The 25,317-nt window shown below is 53.0% G+C and overlaps 12 protein-coding genes across 16 annotated transcripts; 5 read left to right on the forward strand and 7 right to left on the reverse strand.

Annotated features, from left to right (window-relative positions):
- Positions 1-885: 885 nt before the first annotated feature.
- PPTG_19371 (CMGC/MAPK protein kinase) lies at positions 886-5,038 on the forward strand. Its single transcript, XM_008917770.1, has one exon. The coding sequence runs from the start codon at positions 1,045-1,047 to the stop codon at positions 4,630-4,632; it is 3,588 nt and encodes a 1,195-aa protein (XP_008916018.1). The 5' UTR covers positions 886-1,044; the 3' UTR covers positions 4,633-5,038.
- A 1,020-nt stretch (positions 5,039-6,058) lies between these two features.
- On the forward strand, positions 6,059-6,595 carry PPTG_19372 (hypothetical protein; the record flags this gene model as incomplete). The annotated part of the gene is made up of 1 exon (XM_008917771.1): positions 6,059-6,595. The coding sequence occupies one exon, from the start codon at positions 6,059-6,061 to the stop codon at positions 6,593-6,595; it is 537 nt and encodes a 178-aa protein (XP_008916019.1).
- A 355-nt stretch (positions 6,596-6,950) lies between these two features.
- On the reverse strand, positions 6,951-7,448 carry PPTG_19373 (hypothetical protein; the record flags this gene model as incomplete). The annotated part of the gene is made up of 1 exon (XM_008917772.1): positions 6,951-7,448. One exon carries the CDS (start codon positions 7,446-7,448, stop codon positions 6,951-6,953), a length of 498 nt encoding a protein of 165 aa, XP_008916020.1.
- A 187-nt stretch (positions 7,449-7,635) lies between these two features.
- PPTG_19374 (small nuclear ribonucleoprotein Sm D2) lies at positions 7,636-8,096 on the reverse strand (the record flags this gene model as incomplete). The annotated part of the gene is made up of 2 exons (XM_008917773.1): positions 7,636-7,960; positions 8,089-8,096. The coding sequence occupies 2 exons, from the start codon at positions 8,094-8,096 to the stop codon at positions 7,636-7,638; spliced, it is 333 nt and encodes a 110-aa protein (XP_008916021.1).
- Positions 8,097-8,247: 151 nt separating this feature from the next.
- PPTG_19375 (hypothetical protein) lies at positions 8,248-10,943 on the reverse strand. Its single transcript, XM_008917774.1, has one exon. The coding sequence runs from the start codon at positions 10,854-10,856 to the stop codon at positions 8,427-8,429; it is 2,430 nt and encodes an 809-aa protein (XP_008916022.1). The 5' UTR covers positions 10,857-10,943; the 3' UTR covers positions 8,248-8,426.
- Positions 10,944-11,394: 451 nt separating this feature from the next.
- On the reverse strand, positions 11,395-12,883 carry PPTG_19376 (hypothetical protein; the record flags this gene model as incomplete). Its single annotated transcript, XM_008917775.1, has 3 exons — positions 11,395-11,598; positions 11,680-11,880; positions 11,963-12,883. 3 exons carry the CDS (start codon positions 12,881-12,883, stop codon positions 11,395-11,397), a joined length of 1,326 nt encoding a protein of 441 aa, XP_008916023.1.
- Positions 12,884-12,936: 53 nt separating this feature from the next.
- On the reverse strand, positions 12,937-13,830 carry PPTG_19377 (hypothetical protein). Its single transcript, XM_008917776.1, has one exon. It carries the CDS (start codon positions 13,780-13,782, stop codon positions 13,057-13,059), a length of 726 nt encoding a protein of 241 aa, XP_008916024.1. The 5' UTR covers positions 13,783-13,830; the 3' UTR covers positions 12,937-13,056.
- A 228-nt stretch (positions 13,831-14,058) lies between these two features.
- PPTG_24568 (hypothetical protein) lies at positions 14,059-15,228 on the forward strand (the record flags this gene model as incomplete). Its single annotated transcript, XM_008917801.1, has 3 exons — positions 14,059-14,187; positions 14,215-14,360; positions 14,977-15,228. The coding sequence occupies 3 exons, from the start codon at positions 14,059-14,061 to the stop codon at positions 14,984-14,986; spliced, it is 285 nt and encodes a 94-aa protein (XP_008916049.1). The 3' UTR covers positions 14,987-15,228.
- Positions 15,229-15,622: 394 nt separating this feature from the next.
- Positions 15,623-16,470, forward strand: PPTG_19378 (hypothetical protein). The gene has a single exon (XM_008917777.1). The coding sequence runs from the start codon at positions 15,666-15,668 to the stop codon at positions 16,380-16,382; it is 717 nt and encodes a 238-aa protein (XP_008916025.1). The 5' UTR covers positions 15,623-15,665; the 3' UTR covers positions 16,383-16,470.
- On the reverse strand, positions 16,341-19,220 carry PPTG_19379 (histidine-tRNA ligase). The gene has a single exon (XM_008917778.1). It carries the CDS (start codon positions 19,155-19,157, stop codon positions 16,500-16,502), a length of 2,658 nt encoding a protein of 885 aa, XP_008916026.1. The 5' UTR covers positions 19,158-19,220; the 3' UTR covers positions 16,341-16,499.
- Positions 19,221-19,264: 44 nt separating this feature from the next.
- On the forward strand, positions 19,265-21,699 carry PPTG_19380 (hypothetical protein). 4 transcript variants are annotated; one of them, XM_008917779.1, is made up of 4 exons: positions 19,265-20,350; positions 20,412-20,502; positions 20,575-20,599; positions 20,662-21,699. In XM_008917779.1, exons 1-4 carry the CDS (start codon positions 19,314-19,316, stop codon positions 20,841-20,843), a joined length of 1,335 nt encoding a protein of 444 aa, XP_008916027.1. In that variant the 5' UTR covers positions 19,265-19,313; the 3' UTR covers positions 20,844-21,699. The 4 variants fall into 4 exon arrangements, with proteins under 4 accessions (XP_008916027.1, XP_008916030.1, XP_008916028.1 ...); XM_008917782.1 differs by having other exon boundaries at positions 19,265-20,502; XM_008917780.1 differs by having other exon boundaries at positions 20,412-20,599.
- Positions 21,700-21,764: 65 nt separating this feature from the next.
- PPTG_19381 lies at positions 21,765-24,964 on the reverse strand. Of its 2 annotated transcripts, XM_008917783.1 has the most exons (3): positions 24,740-24,964; positions 24,118-24,651; positions 21,765-24,053 (listed from the first exon to the last, which is right to left on the reverse strand). In XM_008917783.1, the coding sequence occupies exons 1-3, from the start codon at positions 24,935-24,937 to the stop codon at positions 21,852-21,854; spliced, it is 2,934 nt and encodes a 977-aa protein (XP_008916031.1). In that variant the 5' UTR covers positions 24,938-24,964; the 3' UTR covers positions 21,765-21,851. The 2 variants fall into 2 exon arrangements, with proteins under 2 accessions (XP_008916031.1, XP_008916032.1); XM_008917784.1 differs by having other exon boundaries at positions 24,118-24,964.
- Positions 24,965-25,317: the final 353 nt, after the last annotated feature.

Raw genomic sequence — 25,317 nt, forward strand, 5'->3', positions numbered from 1 at the left:
CTCAAGAGGCAAAGATGAACCTGGAAAGAAACCCAAGTCAACTCGTGGATTTAGTGATAGCTTTTATCTCAACGTTAAGCTCATTGCAGTCATTCGCGTGGTGACTTGATTTTCAGCTCTTTGTCAAAAGCCTTTTTTGTCAATGACAAGATGCCACAATATTTTTTAACTAAAAATAACAGTTGGAAATATTTTACATATCAAAGTAGTATTTGAAACTCTGGATACTAAAGTAGTAATACATGCACAAAGTATACTAGTTTATTGCGTTTTACTAGTTGTAGAGCTACTACTATTATTAAAACATTGATTTGGTACCGAATCCCGTGCTTTCGAGAACCTGTTGAGAATACCCTTTTCTAGATGGACCTGCAGCAACAAGATTACTGCAGGCTCCTCAGAATTGCCCCGAAAATCCAGGCTCAGGGTACCATTGGAGCCTGCTGATATTCTCTATTAGCATTGCATTGAAAATGTACGGTCTCAGTGAAACTTAATTTACATTTGATAGGTTAAAATTGTAGATTACAGCTCGTATAGGTGATGGACCCTGCGGTCGCAAATGCAGCATAACCATGCTCCCGGTGGGTCTTGGCAACAGCAGTAGATACGTACACCTTTGTTTTGTTCCATGAGGTGCGAGCGAGAGAGAGCGGCGAATAGCTTGAAGAGATCAATGGGTTTGAGGTGCTTTCATAATAATATGGTTAGTACTACATATACTACTATCATAATTATTATAATTATTGCTACAATTCAAGTACTTTGTAAGTACTATAATCTCAAAGGTAGTAATATTTGCACTAAGTAGTAGCAGTAATAGTTGTAAATCGGTAGCTTATCGGTCGTTTCAGTTTTTCAAAAGGTTATCAACTTAATTAGACCAAGATAAATGCCATTGAAAGATAGCTCATTTCGGGATTGTGCCGTCGTGATCTATTTACAGCAGGGAAAGAAACGGGGAGTGGCGCCTTCGATTCAGTCCGTCACGGAAGCGCAAGACAGCAGGAAGTGAGCAAGCTGGACGACAATCACTCTCGCGCGATGGAGCCGTCCGCACCCGCGTCCGCGGCGGAACTACCGGCTCAGGGGCGCGACCTGCTACTTGGAGCGCTCACGAGCGGTGGTGACGACATCAACGCGCCGCCCAGCAGCAGCAACGGCCACACCACGAGCAACAACAACATGGACGATCTACTCGTGGATTCGTCCACAGCCTCTACACCCGCCGCCATGACACACGAGGTTCATTGGGAGGGATATGTACGTAAGAAAGGGGACTGGTTGCCGCGCTGGGAGGAGCGCTATCTCATCCTGGATGGAGCCACACTCACATACTACAATTCTAAGGAGGAGGCTCGCAGTGCGCGCAACCTGCGCGGTCGCATGATTATCAGTAAGGTGCGACCTGAGAACTACGGCAAGGCGCACGGCTTCCTCATTGAGACACAGGGCCACAAACACTTCCACTTGTGCTGCACCACAGAGTTGGAGAAGGACATGTGGGTCGAGATGATGCAGGCAGCCATTGAGGAAGGCGTTCGACATGCACACAGTCGACTCTCCATGGAAGGGATGGAGGCGTTGCAGATGCAAACGTCCCCCACACAGGTGGATCTACGCGGCTTCTACTTCGCCTTCCGCCAGCTGCTCATCTCGCACTCGTCGTCGCCGCAGTTTTTCCCAAAACTCTCGCGTGACGTCGTGCTTACGTCCAATTACGCGCCCACTGTGCCTTTCTGGGGCGAGTATCACGGTCTTGACGGTGTACTGCACTTCTTCTCCATCCTGTACGAGACTGTGGAGATCACGGCCTTCTTCGTGACAGATATCGCTCAGGCCAAGGAAGGATGCACCGCTGTTGTGGCAGGACGAGAGACCATGAAGAACAGAGACAATGGACGTAAATTCACGCAGCAATGGCAGCACACGATCGAGTTCGCACCGGACGGACGCGTCAAGAGTCTCACGATCTCGGCAGACCCAATCGCAGCCTCGGCCGTCTTCGGCTGTAGTGCTACGTCGAGTCTGTCGCTGCCCATGGCGGCTGTTGTGGGCAACGCAGTCCATGACAATCCAGCAGGAAAACTCCACGTCGTCGTGTTCCGTGGGGAGCAGATTTCAGACCAGGGATTCATCGACGACGAAGAGCAGACGGACGGATCGGAAGCTGACGATGACAAGCGACCGTCGAATCGCCGTGTGTTCCTGGGACTGCGCTTGGTGACCGATGGGAAGACAAACGTGTATGCTCCTACCTCCTCTGCCAACTGCGTGGCTCGAACACGCACTTGTGACCCAGATGAAGCTCGGAATCCCAAATGGAACTCCAAGCACGAGATTCCGTTCGCAGGATCATCAAGAGGCAAGCCTTGCTTTATCCTGATTGAAGCGTGGGAAGTAGTGGACAGTGATGGCACAGGTAAGGCTTCGGAGCGAGTGATTGGTGTCGCTAAGGTCAATCTTGCACCGTTCCTGGCGTTGGCCAGTACGTCGCGAACAGTTCGGGAGAGCGTTATTCACTCAGATATCGCCCGTGGTGCTGTACCGCAGTGGTACACTTTACTCTCTGCAAACGAGACGAAGTTTACGTGTGGACGAGTACAGCTTAGCATAAGCTTCGAAGCCTCCATGGCTTCGTTCGCTGCGATGTCTCGTGCGACGGCATCTCGTACTGGTATTGATGAAAACTCACCCAGTCTGGATTTGAATGCCCCGACACCGCAGGTTCGTCCGTCAGGTGCAGTGGTGCAGTCGATGAGTCATCGTGTTGCACTGGCTCGTGGCTGCTCTTTCCGCGATACGAAGCGTGATAACCATCAATTCCGAGTGGGCAACACCAACTTTGACGTTCCGAAGCGCTATCAGATGATCAAGGCTGTGGGTCAAGGCGCGTATGGCTGTGTGATTGCTGCCAGCGACACGGAGACAGGTCAAGCGCTCGCCATTAAGAACATTCCGAATGCTTTTAACGATCTCATCGATGCCAAGCGAATTCTTCGTGAAATCCGTCTCATGCGTCACCTGAACCACCCGAACCTGGTGAATCTGCTGGATCTGCTGCGTCCGCCGACACTACAAGAGTTCAACGACGTGTACATTGTGACAGATCTCATGGAGACAGATCTGCATCGCGTTATTCACTCAAACCAGTCGATTAGTGATGACCACGTGCAATATTTTTTGTACCAGATGCTGGTGGCTATCAATTACGTCCACTCCGCTGAGGTTCTGCATCGTGACTTGAAGCCGTCCAACATTCTGGTCAACTCGGATTGCGATTTGAAGCTGTGCGATTTTGGTCTTGCTAGAGGAATCCAGGGAATGGACTCGGGTCTCACTGAGTACGTTGTTACGCGGTGGTACCGTGCTCCGGAGTTGTTGCTGTCGTCCAAATACGACAAACAGATGGACGTGTGGGCTATTGGATGCATTTTGGCCGAGATGCTGGGACGGCGACCTCTCTTCCCTGGCCACGACTATCTCCACCAGCTGAAGATTATTATGGACGTGGTCGGATCTCCGTCTGAAGACTCGCTGGACTTCATTACCAACCCGAAGGCAAAGCGCTTTATTTTGCGTCAGCCCAAAAAGCCGAAGGTGCCGCTCTCGTCCGTGTATCCACGTGCTACCCCACAATGTCTGGATTTACTTGAGAAGATGCTCGTGTTTGACCCACGTAAGCGAATCACGATCCAAGAAGCTCTCGCACACCCGTATTTGAGTCTGGTGCGTGATCGAACTGTTGAGAAGACATGCCCGACGCCCTTCGACTTCGCCTTTGAAAATACCGACCTGACGAAGCAGAAGCTGCAGGAATTGATCTTCGAGGATGTATGCGCTTTCCACCCGGATGCTCGCATCCCCGACCCGGTTGTACCGACCTCTGCTGCTGTAAACAGTGCGCCAAGCCGAGCGCACGGCCTCTCTAGAACTGATTCGACTTCAGCATCGTCTTCGGCAAGAACCAGCGTGTCTGCATCAGCGCCGGTCTCTGCACCTGCTATAGTGTCTGCTTCAGTGGCTGTGCCACCTGCTCCAGTTTCTCTTGTTGCCCCAGCAAGTCTATCGACTTCGACCGAGCAACCCCGAACGTCTCCAGTTGTGCTACTACCTTCGAATGCCCCTACAGCACACGAATCTCGGGCTTCAGAAACACCTCTGGATGCGGTGGTATCTCCATCGAATTTGGAACGAGCATCAATCCCAACGACTGTGTCCGCATCGTTGCCTACTTCCTTACCTCCGATGCCGACGGTATCAGTTGAACAAGTCCCAGCATCCACCTCTGAGCACGAACGAAGTGCTCAAGCAGAAGTTGCCATCGAGATCATGCAGACGCCTGCACATACCGTCAAGGCAGCGGAAGAAGCGACAGTCGAGGTTTCTCTCGACGATATTGGAAGCAGTCCCATTCACAATGTATCAGTAACAGAAGCTGCAGTCAACGAGAGCGGCGCCACCGACCAAGACGCGCCCAACAGCACAAGCACCAGTAGCAGTGATGGCGAGGACGAGAATGAGCTGACAGATGCACGCGAGACGGAGCGAGAAGTCGATCTGTCGAACTCGCCCAAGAAGCAAGTGGTGCAGCAGCCCAAGTCTCTCCTCACACCTTCCTCAGTGGTGTGAGAGGCCAAGTCAAAAGACGGTGAAACCTCCGCTCGTGATCGAAACAATTTTAACTTTCACACATCCAGGATGTGGGTCGATCACTAGAGCATCAAGCAACACGGAAACGCGCAAAACTACAGGTTGTTTCACCCACGCGCGCCTCCGTATGCGCACGAGTGGGCACCCGGTTAAACGAGCACACGAATGTGCGGAACAAAGCAGAGTGAGCGCTCGCTCGACGATGGCGATAAGAAGTCTACGTGGATGTCGCGACAGAAGTGACTGAATAAATTGAACTGAATTCGTTGTTTCCGTTTATTATTTTTATAGGATTTGGTGCAAAGGCAAGTGATAATGGCAAGACGATGCTTTGGAAAAAGGTTCCTGGGCGTGTTTTAGGATTGACGGATTAGGATTGATGGGTATGAACTATTTGCTTCCGAGACTGAAAGCATCCGACTGGGAAAGGTAAGAGAAACAGCAAGGGCAAAGTTTTTATAGTCATTTTACAAATTTCTCTTGGGAGCAACGCGGTTGGATTTATCACGTTTCCAACTATTAATACTATAGTGCGCGGTGTGAACCGTCGAACTACGCAGAAAAAGATTATGCCAATTTCGACAAAGGGTGGACTTACACTTGGAGGGATGCCCTTAAAAGGAGCTACCCTGCCAAGATCGGTATTCCTAAAGAGCTCTTCTTGAATTGGAATTGCCGGTAAAATAGAGGACTTCTGAACCACCATAAAAATTATTATGCAGCAAAGATTTTTTAAAGCAACAGACTCGGAATTCCTCTTTCAAATCGGTTACCGTGCTCTTACTCCAACAGCAACGGACACACAAGACGTCATATACTTCGAACTGGGATGACTGCATCCGACGCGTTCTCGAATTTGTGCTGGTTTTTTTCTGACGCATCAATCGATTCTCAATTGAAATACCGCTAGACGGTGGACCCGCCACCCCAGACTTTGTCGTCAATCTGGATTCTGTGTGCGTCCTTCATGGAAAGGAGGAAGGTTGGAAGTCTTTTCCCGTTGACGGTCCTCGTTCCAGAAAGTTTGCCCAGGTTCAATGGAACCACGGAGACTTACTGTACTTGTTCGGCTACGAGACCGATGCCTCCATCGGTTCATTGTACGCACTCATACGCGCGTCAACCGATTCGAGTGAAATTCGAAGAGAGCGACTTGGCTCGTACAACATCGGGAGCGAGACGTGTCGCTTTGATCTTCTGCTGGCGGTGTTGAATATGAGTCGTCTTCTACCAGCCCTCGCTAACTTATGCCCCAATACTGGATTTGACGAGTACAAGCTGCTACACCAGTCTAGCGGGGTCGATATCTGCTGGAATCTACTCGCGTGACGAAGATGTTTTCCTCACCAATTTTTCGATGCATCTTCCGAAGCGGAGGTGGTCTACAAGGTATTACAAGCCAATAATGGGGAAAACTCGGATCGCTAAAAAGAGTACGAACAACGATACGAGAAGAATGGTCTTCACTCCTCGAGGGATCGATACCAAGCCTGCAAACCTCAAGGAATTATTCGGTGCTATCGGTGACGTTTTGGCGGCTTTGGTTATGTTGCATGATGCCTCGTGGATGCACCGAGACATTCGGTGGGCAAACGTCATGAGGCGTCGTAATGGTTCCAACTCGTGGTTCCTCATTGATTACATGAACGTAGAACAAAGTCCGGCCGTTTCATCGAGTGAAGAGCATTTAAGACCTGGCAGTCATGCGCCGGAGATACACGATACGAACGTTAAGCACACAACGGCAGTGGATAGCTGGTCGGTCGGCTATTTACTTCGAGGGATGGATAAACTGTGGGGTGACGGTGGAGAGAGGACTGCATTCCGAAAGGCGTTAATGAAAGAAGATCCGTCTCAACGGCCGACTGCGATGGATGCTCTTCAGAAGCTGGAGGAACTGAAGAAGATAAGTTTTCCTCAAAAACGGGCATTGGAGGAGTAAAGTGTTTCTCTGAGTTGTAAGGAGCGCAAGCTCGTGTAGAGGACAACCTTGACCTGCATTGGCAAGATACCGGAACGCTCGTCACCAGTTTATTTTGTGCGTTATGTCGTCTACGTGGATTGTCTGCGTGTGTAGCACAGTTTACTCGCAGATAATAGTTACTAAGTAACGTTCTGCATTTTCATTTTTCAAGATCATGCAAGTCGACACAGTTGTTGTTGACTTTTTTTTTAAGATTCAAATTCGTTCAAAATGAGATTCGACTGCAAATTCTGGAACTTTAAGTTGATTCTTGCTGCTGTAGATGAACGTCGTTGAAAGGATCCAATAGACCTCACTCATCGCCCAGATACCACTACAACGCCAATCTGCGCAGAGCCCTTGCCGTACTGGCAGCACCCACACGAGGAACGAGATGAGCCTGTCGAATCACATTTGCGTACAGCTGAATTAGCTTCACACTGCTTGGAATTCGTCGTAGTCCCAGCATGAGCACAATCTCCTGTCTGATCTGAGCCTCCCGAGGTTGAAGTCGTAACTTCTGGTGGTACACGTGCAGGACGTCACTCTCTTGCAGTGTGGCTGGGGTCAACATCCAATAGTCCTGCCAACCCGCAATAAAGACTTCTCTCCAGCTGATCTCGCTGTTGTCACTGTTGCTTTGGGCCTGCGCCGGTTTGTTCACGTAGCCGAAGTGACGGGCCACCAGGGTCTCCCAGAGCTTGGAACAGTGCGTGATATCCTGATGTACGCTGCGATTCACGAGACTGAGCTGAGAGACACTAACGACATCCAGGCACTGACACACGTTGAGCTCCAGCAGCTCCGATGGAAGCTCCAATAGCGATGACATGGGTACTGCAGGTGAGCAAGTTGAGCTGTGACCAAATAAAATTAGCCTTACGGATCAACAAGAAGGTAGAGAATGATAAGGGCAGAGGACGTTGTCTCCGCCACATGCTGTGGATAAGCACACCAAAGAGAAAGTGGCTGAGTGCCCAACGTCTATTCCGATCAGCTCCCAGCTGCAATAAAAGGCTCTAAGCGTGCGGGTTCCGTAGCACGATAATGACCGAGTCTCCACGCAGGAACATTTTGCTGACGAAGCGGTCCTTGTTGACGGGTTTGGCTGCCTTCTTGCCCTTGCCGGCCTTGGGCACCTCGGTCCACATCTCCTTAACGTTCTCCAGCACCATGTTGCAGTGGCGATCGAAGGCCTTGACACGCGCCAGTAGCTTGTGGTTGTTACGCACGTTGATTAGCACCTGCGAGTTGTTCTTGACGCTGTGCATGAGCACTGAGAGCGGACCCTTCTGGAACTCCTCCTCGTCCTCCTGCACACGCTTGAACTCGCTCTCTCCGGTACTACAGGCGGCGTATGAAGAAGAAACAAACATAGTTGCAAGCGTCAGTCATTTGTCCACCCGATCAGCACCATGACCACTTTATACGACGCCATACATAGCCGACAGACACCGACGAAGACAACGTACCTGGCCATATTTATCGAGCGCTCTACCGCTTGCAAGATGAATGGAGCTTTTCAATTCGGACTTAAATGAGAACAAGGCCTCCAACCTCGCGGTATAAGCTCTCGTCAATAAGGACATGCATTGTCTACTGTTTAAAAAAACGACCTGATAATAGCGACATGGGTTCAACGAAAAAGATTGTTTTTGTATGGATTTCTACCGGGATGACTACGAAAGCACGTGTGCTGCCTGCCTACTTGCTGGTCTGCATGCGCGTCTACTTCGAGCGCACAGACCGCAAGCAGCACGCGTCATATGCAAAAAGCCTGATTCTCTGCTCTCTCCGTCGCTGGGAAAGCTTAGTCCAGGTCCATCTTCTCGGCCTCCTCCTTCTCGTCAGCAGGGGCGGCCTCCGCCTCAGTCGGCTCGGGGGCAGCGGGCGTCTCCACCTTCGGGAGCGGCTTGGGCTTGGTCGTGATCGGGAGAGCCACGGCGCGCACGGCCACAATCTTGCTACGAATGGCAGCCGACGTGATGATGGGGGCGTCCGTCGAATTCAGGTCCGCCTGCTTGGTCAGCCCATCAAAGAGCCACGTCTCGGCGTCCACGCACGTCTGACGGAGCTTGGTCTTCTCCTCCTCAGTCCAGTGCGAGTAGGCCTCGTCGCCCGAGTTCACCATACGCTTGTACTCTTCCAGCACAGCCGTCAGCTCCGCCTGAGCCACACCACGCTCCGTGCTCTCCGTCAGACGGAACTCGACGGGAGAAGACAACTTGCGCATGTCGTCCAACTTCTGCTGGTATACCGACTTGGTGCTGTCGAAGCCCTCGTCCGTGTACAGCCAGTCCTCCGTCTCCATGAGCTTCGATTCGAGCGTGTTCTTCTCGTCGCTAGTAATGAAGCCGGCCAGCTTGTCCGTGATCTGGTTGCGCATCTCGTACACGAAACTTTCCAGCTCGTTGCGCTTGTTGAATGTCTCCTCGATCACACGGTCCTGCTGCGCCATCTTGAGCTCCTGCTCGGTGGCCGTAGTCACATCAGCAACCGACAGACCTCCGACCTGCGCCTGTACCGTCAGCTCAATCTTACGGAAGCGCTTCTTCTTGGGCTCAGCAGGCTTGTCCTCCTTCTTGTCCTCGCCCTCCTTCTGCTCGCCTTCAGCCTCAGCAGGCTTCTCCTCCTCCTTAATCTCCTGCATCAACTGCGACGACGACACTGAGAACAGACCGTTCATGTCCTGCTGCACGTTCACACGGATCTTGGGGATCTCCGCGCCAGCCTCCTGAGCAGGCATACCGGAGATCGTGAACTTGCCAATGTCCATCACGTAGTCAGGAGGCAGATACGTCTTGGCCGACTCATCGTACACAGCGTCGATAGAGAAGGGCTTGTCACGACGGAAGGTGATGCGTTTCGTCTTGGGGTACTCGTCCTTACGGGTGAAGATCACCAGCGAGCTGTCCTCCGAAGCGGGAGCCTCCATGTTGACGTCCTCGTCGTCATCAGCCGCGGCGTCGGTGGCCGTCGACGCGCTGCCGTCCCACGACACACGCACAGGCAGGTGCACACGGTCCGTGACGCTGAACTCCTTGACCTTGAACATGGGCGACAGGATGGCGCAGTTCAGGGCGCAACCACGGGCCACCGACTCGTCGGCGTTCAGCGTCGTGCTCAGTCCGTAGTTCTGCTGCTCCTTGTCCAGGCCCAACACGTCGGCCAGGTGGCGCTTGACGCTGGTCACACGAGTGCCGCCACCCACGATCTCCACGTTGGTCAGCTGTGACTTGTCGATGCCGGCGTCGGCCAGAGCGCGCTCAATGGGGCCGTCCAGACGCTTTAGAAGCGGCTCGATGAGCGTCTCGAACTCCTCGAGCGTCACCTGCGAGTTGTAGTCGCGGTCGTCAGCCAGACACTCGATGTTCAAGTGCGTGGCCGTGACACCGTAGGGACTGAGGTTCTTCTTGGCCTTCTCGCACGACGAGAGCAGCTTAATACGCGACTTGGGGTTCTCCAGCGGGTTGGTCTTGTACTTCTCGGCGAACTTGGCGGCCACGTCCTTGGCGATGGCCATGTCGAAGTCGCGTCCGCCCAGGAAGCGGTCGAAAGCGGCCGACTTGACCGTGAGGCGGCCCTGCACGAAGGCCACGATGGACACCGTGTAGCTGGCGTGGCCCAGGTCGATGAACATGACGTGCTGGGGCTCCGACTCGTGGAAGAGGTTGCGGGCCGACTTGTAGATACCGTACGCGAGGGCGATGGCCGTGTGCTCGTTGATGAGGCGCAGGCAGTTGAGGCCGGCGATCTTGGTGGCGTTCAGCAGGGCGCGACGCTGCACGTCCGTGTAGAATCCGGGGCATGAGAGCACGCAGTAGGCGGGGTTGACTCCCTCATTGGCAGCGGCCGCAATGTTCTGCATCTTGTTGAGGATCATGGCCACGACCTGTTCGCACGAGAACGTCACGGGCTCGTCATTGTAGTTGAGGACGATACCCACGTCGCCGCTGGCCAGCTCCACGCACTTGTAGGCCAGCTGCGCGATCTCCTGCTGCACCTCCGGGTGCTTGAACTTGCGGCCGATGAGGCGCTTGATGTCCGTGGCCGTGTTCTTGTAGTGCATACGCGCCATGCTGATGGCCGCCTCGCCGATGAAGCGCTGCTTGCCCTGCACGCAGACCATGTTGGGGTTCTTTCTGTTCGAGTTTTCATTCAGGATGATGTCGATGCCGCCGCGCTTGGCCTGGCCAATCACGCAGTCCACATTGCCGAAGTCCACACCGATCACCGACATGGTTTACACAGAAATAAAGAGACGAGCTGCTTCTTCCGCGGAGCTGCCGAAACGAAAGTGGCTCGCGTTTGGCTGGGGGGACAAAGGGGAACCATACAACGACCAGGCGATTCCAGAACGTACCTAGTCTGAAAACCTCCATCATCGCATACCCTGATGCAATGCATTTGGACTTGTCTCAAAGTCTGATAACAAATTGCCTTCAATACTATATTTAACTGTAAGAAATAAACGTCAGACGACTTCCGCGTCTTAGAAGCTCGCCGCCACTCAATCTCGGGGCAGCAGATGCACTCCGTGGCTGAATGCAGCGTTCTCAAGCGCAGGAGCATGCCACTAGTGCGTACATGTGCGGGGCGATTGCCATATTAAGAGAATGCCACCGTAGCCGCTGCCTGAGTTTTAGTGGCGAGGGGCTACACGTGTCGAGAAGGTTCTCGAATGGCGAGTTGCTGGCTGGCGTTGCCCTCGTCGGTGCCCCCAATCTCACTTTTAATTTCGATGACGTCGCTGCACACAAGACAGGGCTCCATTGCAACTATAATTGTCGCCCGAAGAGCTTCTTGGCCCAAGCCTCAGTGGACGCGTCGCGGTTGCTCGCCTCTTCGCCGAGCTGCTTGTTCTCAGCGATCAACTTCTCCACGACGGCCTTAAATTGCCCGACGCGTTCCTTTAGACGCTGTACCTTGCGCTTCAATGAAGCCTCTCTCGCCTGATGCAACTCCAGACGTGTTCGCAGGTCCTAGACGAACGCCATACCAAGCAGCAAGGCTTTAGATTTTAGCTCGTCATTGCCACTGCTTGAGCTTTCAGCACCACGAACCTGATGTTGAAGCTGCGCCTCGGCGTCACGCTGTTGCATTTCATTTAGACGCTCAGTGGCCTCTATGACCGACTTCTTCTTCGCCTGCACCACGTTGCGCAGCGCCTCGACCTCCGTCTGAAGCTGCTTGTGCTCGGCTTCCTTGGCCGATTCACTGCACTGCTGGCGCTGCACTTGCTCGCGAAGCCTTTCAACTTCGTTCTGGAGCATGTAGAATAGACTCCCAAGTCACTTATTTTGTATTCCTCGCAAGTCGCAACACAGTATGGTAGGCATGGCTCACCTGCAATGTGCATTCATTGGCTTTTTCGTTGGCTGCCGCCTGCAGTGCGTGGTCTAGCTCCTTCTCTAATCTGGCAACTCGAGTGTCCATGTTGCCCTTGAGCTCAGCGTACGCCACCTTGCAATTCATCACCTCCTCGGCTAATTTGTCTCGCTGCGATTCCAAGTCGCGTGTCACCCGTTCATGGTTGCGCAGGCGGGTCTTTAGAGTAGAAATAATCCGACAAGCATTTTCTAGCCGCTTCGTCGCATCAACTTGGCGTTGTTCTACTATTTCTTTCGCTCGGCCTACAGTCTCGAGCTTCTCGCTCCACCGCAGCTCCGACAGCTCGCGCTCTTTCATTTCAACTGCAGCCTCGCTCTTCAGTAGTTCGAGCTGCTCGATCCGTTGCATGAGTTCCGCTTTCTCTTGCTCCCCTTGCTTCCTCGCTGCTGTCATTTTCGCCTGCCACTTCTGTCTAAACTCATGCGTCTCGAATTGATGACGTCTACGAGCCTCCTCAAGCTGAAGCTGCTGCTCCTTCACTGCCGTTGCAAGAATCTGCTCATGCTCCGCGAGTGAGACGCTCGAGCCGACCACATCTCGGAGTTGACGCTGAAGAACTTGCACCTGCCGCTCGTGCTGAGCCTCTTGCCGTTCAAGCTTCTGCTCATACTGCTCTCGCGTCTCGTCGCACAATTCTTGCGTCTTGCGCTTGAAGGCGTTCAGTAGATCTTCGCTGTAGGATATTGCTGTGTCCTGTGCATGGGTGTTGTTGTCCTCGACAGGACCATCTGAATCATCGAAGAGTTTACGAAATTCTCTTGCGCCGTTGGTCAACGCAGCAGCTCGAGACTGCGTTTGCCTTAAACGGAGGGGTTGTGTAGGCAAGGGTGCCACAGGGACTTGCCCTGCAGCACGTGAACGGGCTCTTCGTTGCATGCTGATCAGGGTAGTTGAAGTGGCGGTTGCATAATGACCATCACTCCTGAAAAGGCAACTATTTTTCAACATTCATACTCAATTCATGTTAACATCACTGACTGATACTTCGAAGTACGTTTTCTAAACTGAAAATGATATCGCTCCTTTCGCGATATTTGCACTGTAGTCGCTTAGTTGACAGCAGCCGAGTACGACGACACGGTCATCTTGGCGTTCGTACCAACGAAGGGCTCCGTGCCAGCCTCTAGAGTGATCAGGTATTGGCTGGATGGCAAACCCTGGCTGTTGACCAGGTAGGTCAGGAACTTCTGCAGGTCGGCCGTGAAGTTGGTGATAGTCTTGGTGGCGACGAACGAGAAGACAGTAGTGCTACCGTTCGGGCCCTTGTACAGCTTGAAGCTGTTGCTGCCGATAGTCACCGTGGCGATGGCTTTGCCTGTACTGGAGATGGGGCCAGCACCTCCGTAAGCAGCCAGCCAGATCATGATCTCGTACTCGTTCTTGCCAGTAGCAGTGGAGCTTGTGAAGAGATCGTAGGAGACATCGGCAACGAAAGTGCCGGAGGAGTGCGAGTACGAGTATTTCATCTTGGTCGGGATAGTCTTGATGTTCTTGATCTGCTTGGGAGAGAAGATAAGAGCAGCGTTCGAGTACGACTTGACCTCAGTGGCTGCACCTCCAGTCCAAGTGTACGAGGTGTGCCAACCGATGGTGGAGCCACTGATCTTGTCGACTCCCGTGCATTGGCTGCCTGACGCAGCAGCGTTCTTGTTCCACAAGTTGTTGTACACAGTGTATTGAGTGCTTTTGGCCCAGTCCCATTGACCGCAGTATTCACCAGCGGAGGCAACAGCAAAGGTGGCAGCAGCGATGGTACCTGCGAGAAGTCCCTTCATCGTAAGCAGCTTGGAGGTGATGGTTGGTGAACTTGAGTGCGGCAAGGCAAGTTGCAGAATGAAAGAGGAGTGGCATGCACTCTAAGACTCAGTGCGTGTACGCGCAGACCATCGCTCGGTGTCACGACATCTCAGTTGCCCAGCCGTCGGAGTGCAACAAAACACAAGCTTTCCCACAGTGTCCTCGCGATCGCCGATTGCAGGACACGCAGAAGGCAGAGAGCTGCGTATGTTGACCAAGGGCGATGCACATGGCAGTGGGAGGCAGACTGCAACATGGCACCAACATCCATAACGGGGACGCATTCGCCAGCTGTGCCGGGCAGAGCAAGCACATTTCGCGACCAACGCTACCATCTCATCCGGGAGATCGACGGCCACGAACGAGAAAGGTTCAATAACGTGGTTTTGACTGAGGTTTCGCTTGGATAGGCATATCGATGGCGATTCGAGGCCGAGTTCTACTTCGGCAACGTCGAGGCGAGTGTTCTGTCGTATGATGTGTACAATATTGAAACCGGTGGCGGTCCACTGATCGACGGTGGTGGCAAAACGCGCACCGCAAAGCGGCGGCGACGGTATATTGTAGTACACCAGGTTCCTTGTCGAAGATTCAAATACATGTACACGTACAATTGGTATACCCGTTCAAGGAGGGATGTGGCAAAGATGTATTACTGCCAACAGGGACCGTATTCTCCCCTCCAGCCTCAAAAGCCTGTATTTTGACAAATTCATGCACAAGTGTCGTTGTAGGTCAAAATTTTGTATCCGTTTAAGATGATCCGCTAGAATGTAAAAAAAAAAAAAAAAAACCAAGCCAACAAAAAAAAACCCAACAAAACCTAACCCCGAAAAAAAAATGAATTGAAAAGATTTACGTTGACGCGTAGCCTTAATACTCCGAGCTACCTTATCTCGCAAGTTACAACAAACTGACTGCTCAGTTGCAGTGAGGCGGTGCGGAAGCAAATTGATTGCACATGCAGTTGTCCTCTTCTATCTGCACAATCGCCATGGCAATCGTTGCCCTCCTAGAACTCTTCTTGAAGACAGCCGTCGTGCTTTCCTCTTCCGCTTGCTGGGTCCTGTGCTGTCAACGCTCGCCGCAATCATGCGGGTGTAAGAGGTGTTGAGCGTCAAGATGTCATAGGGGTTGTTACTCACTGCAACTACAGGATGTGCTTGCAACAGGTGGCAGTAGATAACGCGTCGCGGATACGTGGAGTTTCAATCAGACCGCTTGTCCCTGAGCTGGGGCCTTGTCGGCGCCAGCAAGTTGCCGCTGACCGCTGTTCGTGAACATCTTTCCTCGTTTTACATTATGCATAAACGTCATTCTTCAGGCGAGAATACGCTTCTTAGTAGAGTAATAGCTGGCTAACAACAATAACTCGTATACGTCGCGGTTAAACAGTTACCGATGCTTCTATCGGCGTGACGTCGATGTTCTGCGATCGCTTTCTAGCTGGTGCATTACGAAATCAGAGTGACAATCCGACCAACATGTAAAGGCAAATGCAAAAGTATCGATGCGACCGGCTCACGAAAAAGCACCACCCCCGTTGCATATGAAATTACAAGCTGGGTGTGGTCACCATAGGGAGGCAATACACGGGTCAAGCGATCCATCACTTCGAACGATGAAAGGATGTTCGCCTGCTTTGACATGCTTGACATGTGAAAACAGCTGGATGTAGACGTAAAGGATCAAGGTGTCAGGCGTCAACGTCGTGCCAATGCCCATGCCGTGACGAGATTCACGCCTTGCCTGCGGTCTACAGGTGAGATATTGCTGGAGCCAGCGAAAATTCACCCCCACAGCATCGCCCATTCAGCATTTTTCCTTGAGCTCTACATTATCCTGCAATTCGAACACCAATATGAAGAGCTTTCTCATCGCGATCGTCATCGCCGTCTTGCTGCCCGTGTCTGCCGCCGACTTCTGCGCTCAGTGGCGTCTGTCCAAGGCCGGCAAGTACATCATCTACAACAACCTCTGGAATCAGAATACCGCCACCTCCGGCAGCCAATGCACAGGCGTCGACAAGGTGAGCGGATCCACCGTCGCCTGGCACACCTCGTACAGCTGGGCAGGTGCTCCGACCCAGGTCAAGTCGTACTCGAACGCGGCGTTGGTCTTCACCAAGAAGCAGATCAAGAACATCAAGACTATCCCTACAACCATGAAGTACTCGTACTCGTACTCTGGCACCCTCATCGCCGACGTCGCCTACGATCTCTTCACGAGCTCCACTGCAAGCGGCAGCAACGAGTACGAGATCATGATCTGGTTGGCCGCGTACGGCGGTGCTGGTCCCATCTCCAGCACAGGTAAAGCTATCGCCACGGTGACTATCAACAGCAACAGCTTCAAGCTGTACAAGGGCCCGAACGGCAGCACTACCGTCTACTCCTTCGTCGCCACCAAGACCATCACCAATTTCTCCGCTGATCTGCTCGACTTCTTCACGTATTTGGTGAAAACCCAAGCCTTCCCTTCCAGCCAGTACTTGACCACACTAGAGGCCGGCACCGAGCCGTTCACGGGATCAAACGCCAAGATGACCGTGTCTTCCTACTCGGCCGCCGTCAACTAAAGCGCCGTTAAAATGTTTGTAAGTGCAAATTGTCGATAAATGAAATAAATGGCAACCGGTTCAGTTCAACGACTACATTGTCAACGAGACCTCATGGTACCGCTCTATTCTGCTGTCTCAAATGCTGAGAGTGTTGGTCGTAGGGCAACCGCGACGCAGTAGTTCAGCCACAACTTCGGAGCGCGGCACCGTCACCTCGTCTTTCGACGCCATGTCCTTCACCTTCACGACGCCATTGGCCAACTCGTCCTCGCCGATCACCACCATGTAGGGCGTGCCCCGTTCCAGAGCGTAGTGCAGCTGCTTGATGAACTTGGGGTTCTCCGTCTGCATCACCTCAGCCGAAATGTTGGCGAGCCACAGCTGCTTGCACAGCTCCAATCGCGGCATCATCAGGTCGTTGCCCGTACAGGCCACCAGAACCTGCGACGGAGGGGCAGCGTTAGCGGCCTGCTTCTCGGCGTGAGCCTGCAGGATACCAAAGATGCGCTCGATGCCAAGACTGACACCTACGCACGGAATCTGCTGGTCCGTGGCCGAGAACATGCCCACCAGGTTGTCGTAGCGGCCTCCAGCAGCGATAGAACCAACGTGGTGCTCCGGACTCGTCAGCACGAACTCGTAGATGAGGCCCGTGTAGTAGTCCAGACCACGGGCCAGACTCAGATCGAATGAGATGAAGTCCAGCACGCCCATGGCCTCCAGGTAGTTGAACAACAGCGCCAAGTCGTCCATGGCACGACGAGCGTTGACGTTGTCCCCGAACATGTTTTCTTTCAACAGCTGCGCGTGCAGCTCACGCGGCGATCCCACCTTGCAAACGAACGGCTCGATACGGTCAGCAACCGCCTCTGGGATGTCCTTCTCCTCCACCATCTCACGACGCACTTCGCTCCACGGCTCCTTGTCCAGCTTGTCGATAGCACTGCACGTCGTACGGAACTTGTCAGCAGGAACACCACAGATAGCGAGGATGGCGTCCAGTAGCAGACGGTGACTCAATTTCACCTTCACGGGGCCGAGTTCTGGGAACTGCTGCAGCACTTCAATACCGATGGACAACACCTCAGCGTCCGGAAGCATTGGCGCGTATGTGCCAGCGATATCGAAGTCGCACTGGTAGAACTCACGGAAACGACCACGGGCCATCTGCGGGTTGTCACGGCGGTACACACGAGCGATGTGGTAGCGCTTGATGTTGCCAGGGCTATGCAGGGCCATAAAGCGAGCGAACGGCACCGTCAGATCATAACGCAGTGCCAACAGCTCACCACCCTGGTCGGCCAGATCGTAGATGAGCTTGCTGTCCTCGCCGTACTTGCCCGTAAGCGTCTCCTTGAGCTCGAAAACAGGCGTCTCGATCTCAACACCCGCGTGGCGCTTGAAGACCATGCGGATCTTGTTGAAGATCTTCTCACGTAGAGCCATCTGATGGGGCAGGAAATCCTGCGAGCCCTTGGCGATCTTGGGTTTACGACGAGCGCCTCCGCTGCCCAGACGCACGAATAAATCATCTAGGAACTGCGAGAAGCTGGAAGAACGCAAGTCGAATGCCGACTTCTGCACACCAGCCTGCCAGTCACCCAGACCCACAAGATACTGACGCACGGCCTGACTACCCAGCCCAAGCTTCAGCTCGTCCTTGCCGCTCTTCTTGGCGTTCTCCTTCTCCTTTTGTTTCTCCAGTTTCTTGCGACGCTTCTCGAGGATCTTGTTACGCTGTGCCTCTGGCATAGCAGCAAGCTTTTCGTCCTCCTTAGCAGCTGCAGCTGCCGCCTTGGCCGCCGCTTCCTGCGCCTTCGCGTTCTTCTCCGCCTGACGAGCCTTCAGCTGAGCTTCCTCCTCCTCAAAGAACTTGAACGACGGCACGAGCTCACGCGAGAGTGCGACCACCGTAGCCTCCACCAGATCCACAGCGTTCGTCGTATTGGGGGCGTCCGTGGCCTTAGGGTCCACCACCTGGAGACGGTCGACGCTACCCTGTAGCAGCACGTGAAGCGCCTCCGTTGTGGCCGACAACGCCGTCTTCAGCGCCTGTGGGTGGATACCAGCACCAGCGCGTTTGGCCGCAGGGCTGTCACCCACAGAACCGTTAATCTCGATCTCCACGGCCTTGTAGGCGCTCAGAACGGCGTCGCGGACAGGCCCGTGGTACTGTGGGATGCAGCGCACGGCGGCCACATCAGTTGCGGCCTCCTTCTGGCTGTTAATGTACTTGGATCCATCCAGCATCAGGCGTAAATTCTGGGCTGAGGTCACGATGCCGCGGTGAGGGCGGGCCGCGTCCACGAATTCGGCCTCGAACGCGGTCGAGTCGGCACGCAGCGTCTCGCACGTCACGGAGGCCACAGCATCGGCCACGGGAAGCAGCGCACGGGCGCCACCTACGGCCAGTACCGTCTCGGCCAGCAGCTCAATTGGCGTGTTGGTGATGGCCAACTGCTCGGCCGGCGAGAGCGACACGGGCAAGTCTACGGAGGTCACTTGAGCGGGCGTCTTGTCCTGCTGGTTGAGCAGCGAGGCCACGTGTTCGGCATTCTCCAGTGAGTTGAGGCGCAGCAGGCGGTGCAGCAGCAGCACTAGTACAGCTCGGCGCACGGCCGAGGAGGTCGTGGAGGAACTGGGGGTAGAGATCAGCTGCAACGTGAAGGAAGAAGCGGACGAGGAGGCCTGGATCGACGCGTCCAGGGCGACGGAAGCGCCTAGTGCAGCCACAGAACACACATCCGCCACCGAGAGGCGGCCGGCACCGATCGTCACGCGTGCAGACGCCATGGCTTTGGAAGAGCTTTGGAGCTTTATGCGCAGATATTCTAGTGGCGGCTGATGCAGATGGATAGATTACATTTTGTTGACAAATTATTGGTCAAAATTAATATATAGTCCAAACGTTACGCGTGCAGCTCAAAACACGTATTACGGTCGCCGCAGATGGTGTCTTCGTCAACTCCGCCATTGCGGCGCTGGTTGGCGTCGCGTGTGCTGTTTGTGGTGTCGTTCCTGGACATGCTGGGCGTGTCGATGATCATCCCGTCGCTACCGCAGTACGTCAAGTCGATGGACGGCGGTGCGATGGTGTTCGGGCTGCTCATGTCAATTTACGGCTTCATCCAGTTCTTCGCGGCACCCATCGTGGGCAGTCTGAGCGACCACTACGGCCGCAAACGCGTGCTGCTCGCGTGTTTCATCGGCACTTCAACTGGCTATCTACTACTAGGTCTGTCCTGGAATATCTACATCGTGCTGCTCTCTCGAATTCCTGCCGCGCTCTTCAAACACACACTGGACATCATCAAGGTGGCCATCACAGACGGAGAGGAGGCCGACAAACGCTCCGCGTCTATCGGTCGTCTCAATGCAGCAGCTAACGCCGGCTTCATTATCGGTCCTGCTATCGGCGGCTACGTGAGCTCCGTGCCCAATGGCTTCAACTATACGACACTGCTAACTACGGCGCTGTTCGGTGTCAATTACTGCCTCGTGTCGTTCTTCTATCTCGACCCGAGGGGTCAGGGATTCATACCAACGACTGCAGTGGAGGCTGAACACAAGGACGAGAAGGAGAGCCATCACCATCACGTGGACTGGAGACATTTGCTGCACAACGCGTGGACGAAGCTTCTCGGCTTCCGCGACATCGTGAACGAGTCTAAACCGGCACAGACATTACTGGTGGCGAGACTGCTGCTGTCCATGGCGGCTATTCTGTACCGTACTCACTTTTCTGTGCTGCTGGAGGACAAATTCGGTATGGACTCGAAGGATCGAGGGTTTATGCTGAGCTACATGGGGCTGCTGGGCTTTTTCGGAAGCTTCTCGGTGGGTTTTGTTACCAAGTTCGTGAAGTCCGAGAGGCTGGTGCTGCAGCTGTCTGCTATTATCTACGTGATGACGTTCTTTGCGCTCTCGAGTGCCACGACGATCAGCGCAGTGTACATTACGCTGGTGCCGCAAGTCATTTCCATCAGGTAAAGTGGAGTGTAGTAGGCCTTACGGTGGGTGGCTCTAACTTGTGTGTTGTATCTGCAGCATCATTCGTGCTAGTTCAGTGGCGTTACAGACCACATTTGTTTCGCAGGAGCATGTGGGCGCCTTCATGGGCATCTCCTCCTCCTTAACGGTGGGTCTGCATCATTATGCTAAAAAGCTACTCAGGTTGTTCACAGTTTTGCTCTGATCTGTGTTTTATTAGTCCATTTCCAGAACTGTCGGACCAAGTAAGCGCTGTCTTAGTATTGTTGTTTATTCCTTCTTGAGTCTCACCTATGGTCTCTTCTAGTTTTGTCTGGGTGGACGTACATTGCTTCAATCGATGGACCAGCGTACGGTGCCGCGTGTCTTGCTGCAGTGAGCGCTGGACTATTCTGTTTCTCTCCACACTTCGCAAAAGTGGGCGATTCATACGCGGTTGACGTCGAGAGAAAGAGTAACAGGAGGTCGAAGAAGAAAGCTGTCGACTAGACAGCGACTACCGACCGGGTCGGTACTGCGGGAGTTTTCGTCTGGAAGCTCTGGCTCCACTCGCCTTTGCCCGCAGCATTCCACGATCGGAGCATAAATTCATAGACTGTGTTGAACTGTAGACCTTCTATCAGTGCACTCTGCTGACGAGACTTGCGGTTGTGCACCACGCTCTCCAAACACCACGTGACGGTGCTGTTACCCACCGACTTTTTGTCCTCCTGACCAGTACTCGTCTCGCTTTCATTCTCACTTGCCAGCCGCCGATATCGCAGTTCGTACTTGTCGATGATAGCGCCGTTGGACAGCGGAGTCTGCCATGAAGCTCGCAGCAGACACTTGTACACAGTTTGCTGCATGTCGGATGTTGTTGTGATGACCACTTCGGACGCATAGCTACTTGAAAAAGAGACATCGTTTGTTGGTGGCGATGGTAGCGATGGAGGTTCCTCCAGTAGTCTAATGCATGCTGCACTGTCAGCTACAATAGCTTTAGAGTCTCGACTTCTGTCTGAAATAGCTGCGTGTGCACAACACTCGCCGACGATCTGTATTGGGGTCTGCTTCAAGTAGCAAGCGGTCGATCGATCCGCTCCGTTGAGAAGCAACCATTGCACAACTTCTGGGCGTGAATATGCGCTTGCCACGAACAAAGGAGTCGCGTTTTGCAACATCCACCAGTACATCCCTTCCCACTGAAGCGTCCAAGCTGGCATGGCAGTCGTGAACGGAGCTGAAATCGCCTCGATGTGAGTCAAAATCACACGCTTCACATCTACGAATATAAAGCAGGAGGTGAATAACCAGAACTTAACGTTAATTAATGACGCGACTTACTGGGTAAGTCTCCGGTTATCAGAGCGCGCAAGAGCTCAACGCGCCATGCAAGGTCGACACTTTCCTCCTCTGCAACATCATCTGCCTTGCCCATGGGTAACTACGAGTGTGAAACGCATAAAATTATACTTAAAGTAATGGGGCAAGCCATTGTCTTGTCTTGAAATTAGTTTATGTGGGTCCTGCTTGCAGTTCTGCCTCCAACTCTGCGAGACCATCACTATCAGTGTCGAAAGCTGCAGAGCTGGATCGAGTGGATCGTCGAGAGCTCACTGGTGCTGCTACTGCCTGACTGGTGGAAGCTTTCCTCACTGCAACACGTTTTTGTTTTGTCGGCGCTGGCAGAGCACGAGGTTTTCTAGTGTTTGGGCCTTCCTTTGCTTGGCTTGATTTCGACTTACGAGTCTGTTGCTTTCGGGTGACTCTAGGTCTTGTCGTAGGAAGTTTTGAAGCTGCTGGGGTGCTGTCAAGCTCTGCCATTAGATCTTCTAGCCCATCGCTCTCGGTGTCTGATGCCACAGAACTCAAGCGAGCGGATCGTCGAAGGCCAGCGGGGACGGCAGGTTCCAGTACACGATGAGATAATGCAGAGACAGTCGCCTTCTTCCCACTTGTAGAGCTTCTGTCAGGTCGCATTTGCTTCACTGTAGTACTCGTCTGCGTTGCCACGGTGTCCAATTCAGCCACCAACTCTGTCAACCCATCGCTCTCATTATCCGACGACACGAAACTCATTCGAGACGACTCCTGTGGTGCCTTTGGATTTGATTTTGATGCTCGTTGCTTGCCAATGGAAATGTGCGTCTCGTTTGGCCGTTGCTTCTTTGTATTGTTTCGAGTTGATCGTTTGACTGGTGCGTTCCGTTTTTGAGGTGTCGCCTTGCCTGGAGCTGGGGCTGATAGAGATGGGGCTGCTCCTAACGTTGCAGCGGTAGCGTTGAGCTCCCTCTCCAGTTCTTCGAGCGCGTTGCTGTCTGCTTCTGACGCCACTGAACTCAACCGAGACGATCTCCGAAGTAAAACTTCATCGACCGTGCTAGGCTCGTTTGTCCTCCTTTCTGGACGTTGATGCGTGGACTGCACTTGGTGATTCAGACGATCGTCTACATCAACAGCCTGAGGTTTTCGCTTTTGGCCACGAGCACTGAACTGTCCAGTCGGTTGTTTCACTCTTGTTTTTGCCTTTGATTTTGTTGCGGGATGTACAATACCGTCGGACGAACGCTGCTGGGTCTTGCGACCACGAGAGGGATTCACAGGAGCAGTCTCCAGTGGTCCTGCCAGCGTGGGAATGGCATCCAGTTCGGCTTGAATCTCAGCAAGGCCATCACTATCAGCCATCGAAGCCGCAGCCCAAGACATCGTGCTCGCAACAGAGTCACTCCTCGCACGCTTCGGTGTCGGGCGAGCAGGTTTTTGTGTTGAGCTCGCTGTTCGAGCAGCTTTTCGTGGGAGAATCCCTGGGGCAGCAAAGTCTCTCCCCCGCTTGCGATTTTGAGGTGGAGACGATGGCTGTTCTGGTACCTTTTGAGACGACACAAGCTCAACACTGTGCCCCAGTTCTCGCTCGAGATCAGCAAAAGCGTCACTGTCTGCCTCACTGATTTCACTGATGGCTGAGGATTGTTTCTCCGCTGTTGTCCTTCGAGTCGCCAGGGTAGTTGTTGGTTCGACTCGGGACACAGTATTGGCAGGGGATCGACCTCTCTTCCGACGAGCAGGAGAAGACGATTTCTTTGGGTTTGTTTTCCTTCCATTTTGAGATAAACCAGCGCCGACGCTTTGCTCTAATTCCCGTTCAAGATCAGCCAGGGCGTCACTGTCCGCTTCACTAATTTCGCTCAATATTGAAGTCTGGTTGGTTCTGGCTGCCTGTTTTGTTGTTGCTGGATCAACTTGTTCGCTTGAAATATCTGCATGCAGTTCTGACTCGAGCTCTGCCAAGAAATCTTCACTGCCGCTGCGGTCACGCGTAATGGAAGCAGGTGCAGCCATGGGACTAAGAGGTACAGACGCGACACTACTTCGATCACTCCGATCCAGGCCGTTGCTGCGGCCATCACTGCTGGTTTGTTCGAGAATGTTCCTGCTTTTGTCGTACTTGCGAGCAACAACTGCACGCACGATGCGATCACGCCTACGAACCTCTTCATTCGCTTTGTATTCCACATATTCCGCCAAAGCGCGATCCAAATCGTGTCCGCCATTTCCTGCTTCTTGAGTCGAAGACGTTAAAGATGCCGACAACGTAGGTTTACTCCGTCGCCCACTTAATCCAGCGCTAGTAGCAGCAGCAGCAGATCGAGACCGACTCATGAGCTCCTGATAGCGGTCATTAAGCGCCTTGAGCTGCTCCATTGTGGTTTTCTTAACCTATCCAGACAGATGACGAGTAAGTTATTGGAGATCACAAGCAGGAAGAGCATTGATCACTTACTGGGGCGTCTTCCTCGTGGCCACTGGCTGCACTGAGCGATACATCTTGACCAGCCCCCGCTACTCCAGCAGTTTGGACTCTTAATACACGATTCCTCACACGAACACTCGGTCCAAATCCTTGGAGACAGCGGAGAAACGCGTTCTCTTCCACCACGAGACGATGCATCATGGCTCTCACTTCTCGCGCCGCCGTCGGGAACAGCGAAGATCCCGCACCACACATGGCGAAGTTGATTGTAAGCAATGCAGTCCACGACTGCGGATCCACGTCGATTTTGTGCTTGGGATTGCCAAGCTGCACCGTGTACGCGCAGTACAGCGCAAACACGCGGCTGATCAGAGCTCCGACGTCCGCTGCGCTCTCGAAGACACCATCACGCTCTTCGATGCAGCAGACAAGCGCGTCTAGCGTCTGCTGCAGGATCGTCTTGTGCGTGTTGGTGGGCGAGCTCTCCCAGAACTCAACGTGGAAGGCGGCGCTCATCCTCGCATCGGTCCACAACCGCTTCCAACCAGCAAATGTGAGCTCATTCTGGAGATAGACGAGGTGTCAGGCACGTGTAGGAGTGTAATCGCGTTGGTTATGCCTTTTACAGCCGCTATGAAGACTAAAGACCGACCTCTTGTAGGAATCGGGCGTGCAGATCGTCCAAGTCGTCACTCACAGCGGCAGCGAAGTGTTGAAGTGAGCGCTCCCAGTCCACATCCGGTACCTCGCGCTCGCGCTGTTTTCGGCTGCGGTTGCTCGCGCGCGGTTTGGGCGGCAGTGGTGGCCTCGTGAGTCCGCACACAAGACCATTGGCGACGCCTTCATTCATGGCATAACTGGTTGACGAAATATTTGCAGTATATTGGTTTAATTTTATTTGAACCAATCATTTGACTTGCTGAAAACCAATTGCTTTTACTTCAATGATTGCATAAAACCAAAAGAGCACAATTATTACAAAAAAGACACATGTAAATAATGGAACCAATTCAATTATTGAAAAACATTCTCATTTATATTCAACTATTTGAGAAATATTCGTTTGATCAAATAATATCTTATTATTGTACAAAAACATTAGACTTAAATATTTCTTAAGTATAAAAATACAACTGACAAACAATAGTATTTTTATTTTGCAGTCAATTGTATTTATATTAAATTATTTTTAATCTAAATAACTATGTCATCCCGGCCAATCAGATCTCA

This window comes from Phytophthora parasitica, assembly GCF_000247585.1.
Source record: "Phytophthora parasitica INRA-310 unplaced genomic scaffold supercont2.114, whole genome shotgun sequence".
NCBI lineage: Eukaryota > Oomycota > Peronosporomycetes > Peronosporales > Peronosporaceae > Phytophthora > Phytophthora nicotianae.

Bases quoted from the DNA above. Each gene is read 5' to 3' on its own strand.
- PPTG_19371 (XM_008917770.1), top strand. From the start codon at position 1,045: ATGGAGCCGTCCGCACCCGCGTCCGCGGCGGAACTACCGGCTCAGGGG.
- PPTG_19375 (XM_008917774.1), bottom strand. From the start codon at position 10,856: ATGTCGGTGATCGGTGTGGACTTCGGCAATGTGGACTGCGTGATTGGC.
- PPTG_19377 (XM_008917776.1), bottom strand. From the start codon at position 13,782: ATGAAGGGACTTCTCGCAGGTACCATCGCTGCTGCCACCTTTGCTGTT.
- PPTG_19380 (XM_008917779.1), top strand. From the start codon at position 19,314: ATGGTGTCTTCGTCAACTCCGCCATTGCGGCGCTGGTTGGCGTCGCGT. The intron at 20,503-20,574 runs GTGGGTCTGCAT...GTGTTTTATTAG, and splicing joins GCATCTCCTCCTCCTTAACG to TCCATTTCCAGAACTGTCGG. The intron at 20,600-20,661 runs GTAAGCGCTGTC...GGTCTCTTCTAG, and splicing joins TTCCAGAACTGTCGGACCAA to TTTTGTCTGGGTGGACGTAC.
- PPTG_19379 (XM_008917778.1), bottom strand. From the start codon at position 19,157: ATGGCGTCTGCACGCGTGACGATCGGTGCCGGCCGCCTCTCGGTGGCG.
- PPTG_19378 (XM_008917777.1), top strand. From the start codon at position 15,666: ATGAAGAGCTTTCTCATCGCGATCGTCATCGCCGTCTTGCTGCCCGTG.
- PPTG_19381 (XM_008917783.1), bottom strand. From the start codon at position 24,937: ATGAATGAAGGCGTCGCCAATGGTCTTGTGTGCGGACTCACGAGGCCA. The intron at 24,652-24,739 runs GTCGGTCTTTAG...GTCTATCTCCAG, and splicing joins ACGCCCGATTCCTACAAGAG to AATGAGCTCACATTTGCTGG. The intron at 24,054-24,117 runs GTAAGTGATCAA...CTGTCTGGATAG, and splicing joins GCCACGAGGAAGACGCCCCA to GTTAAGAAAACCACAATGGA.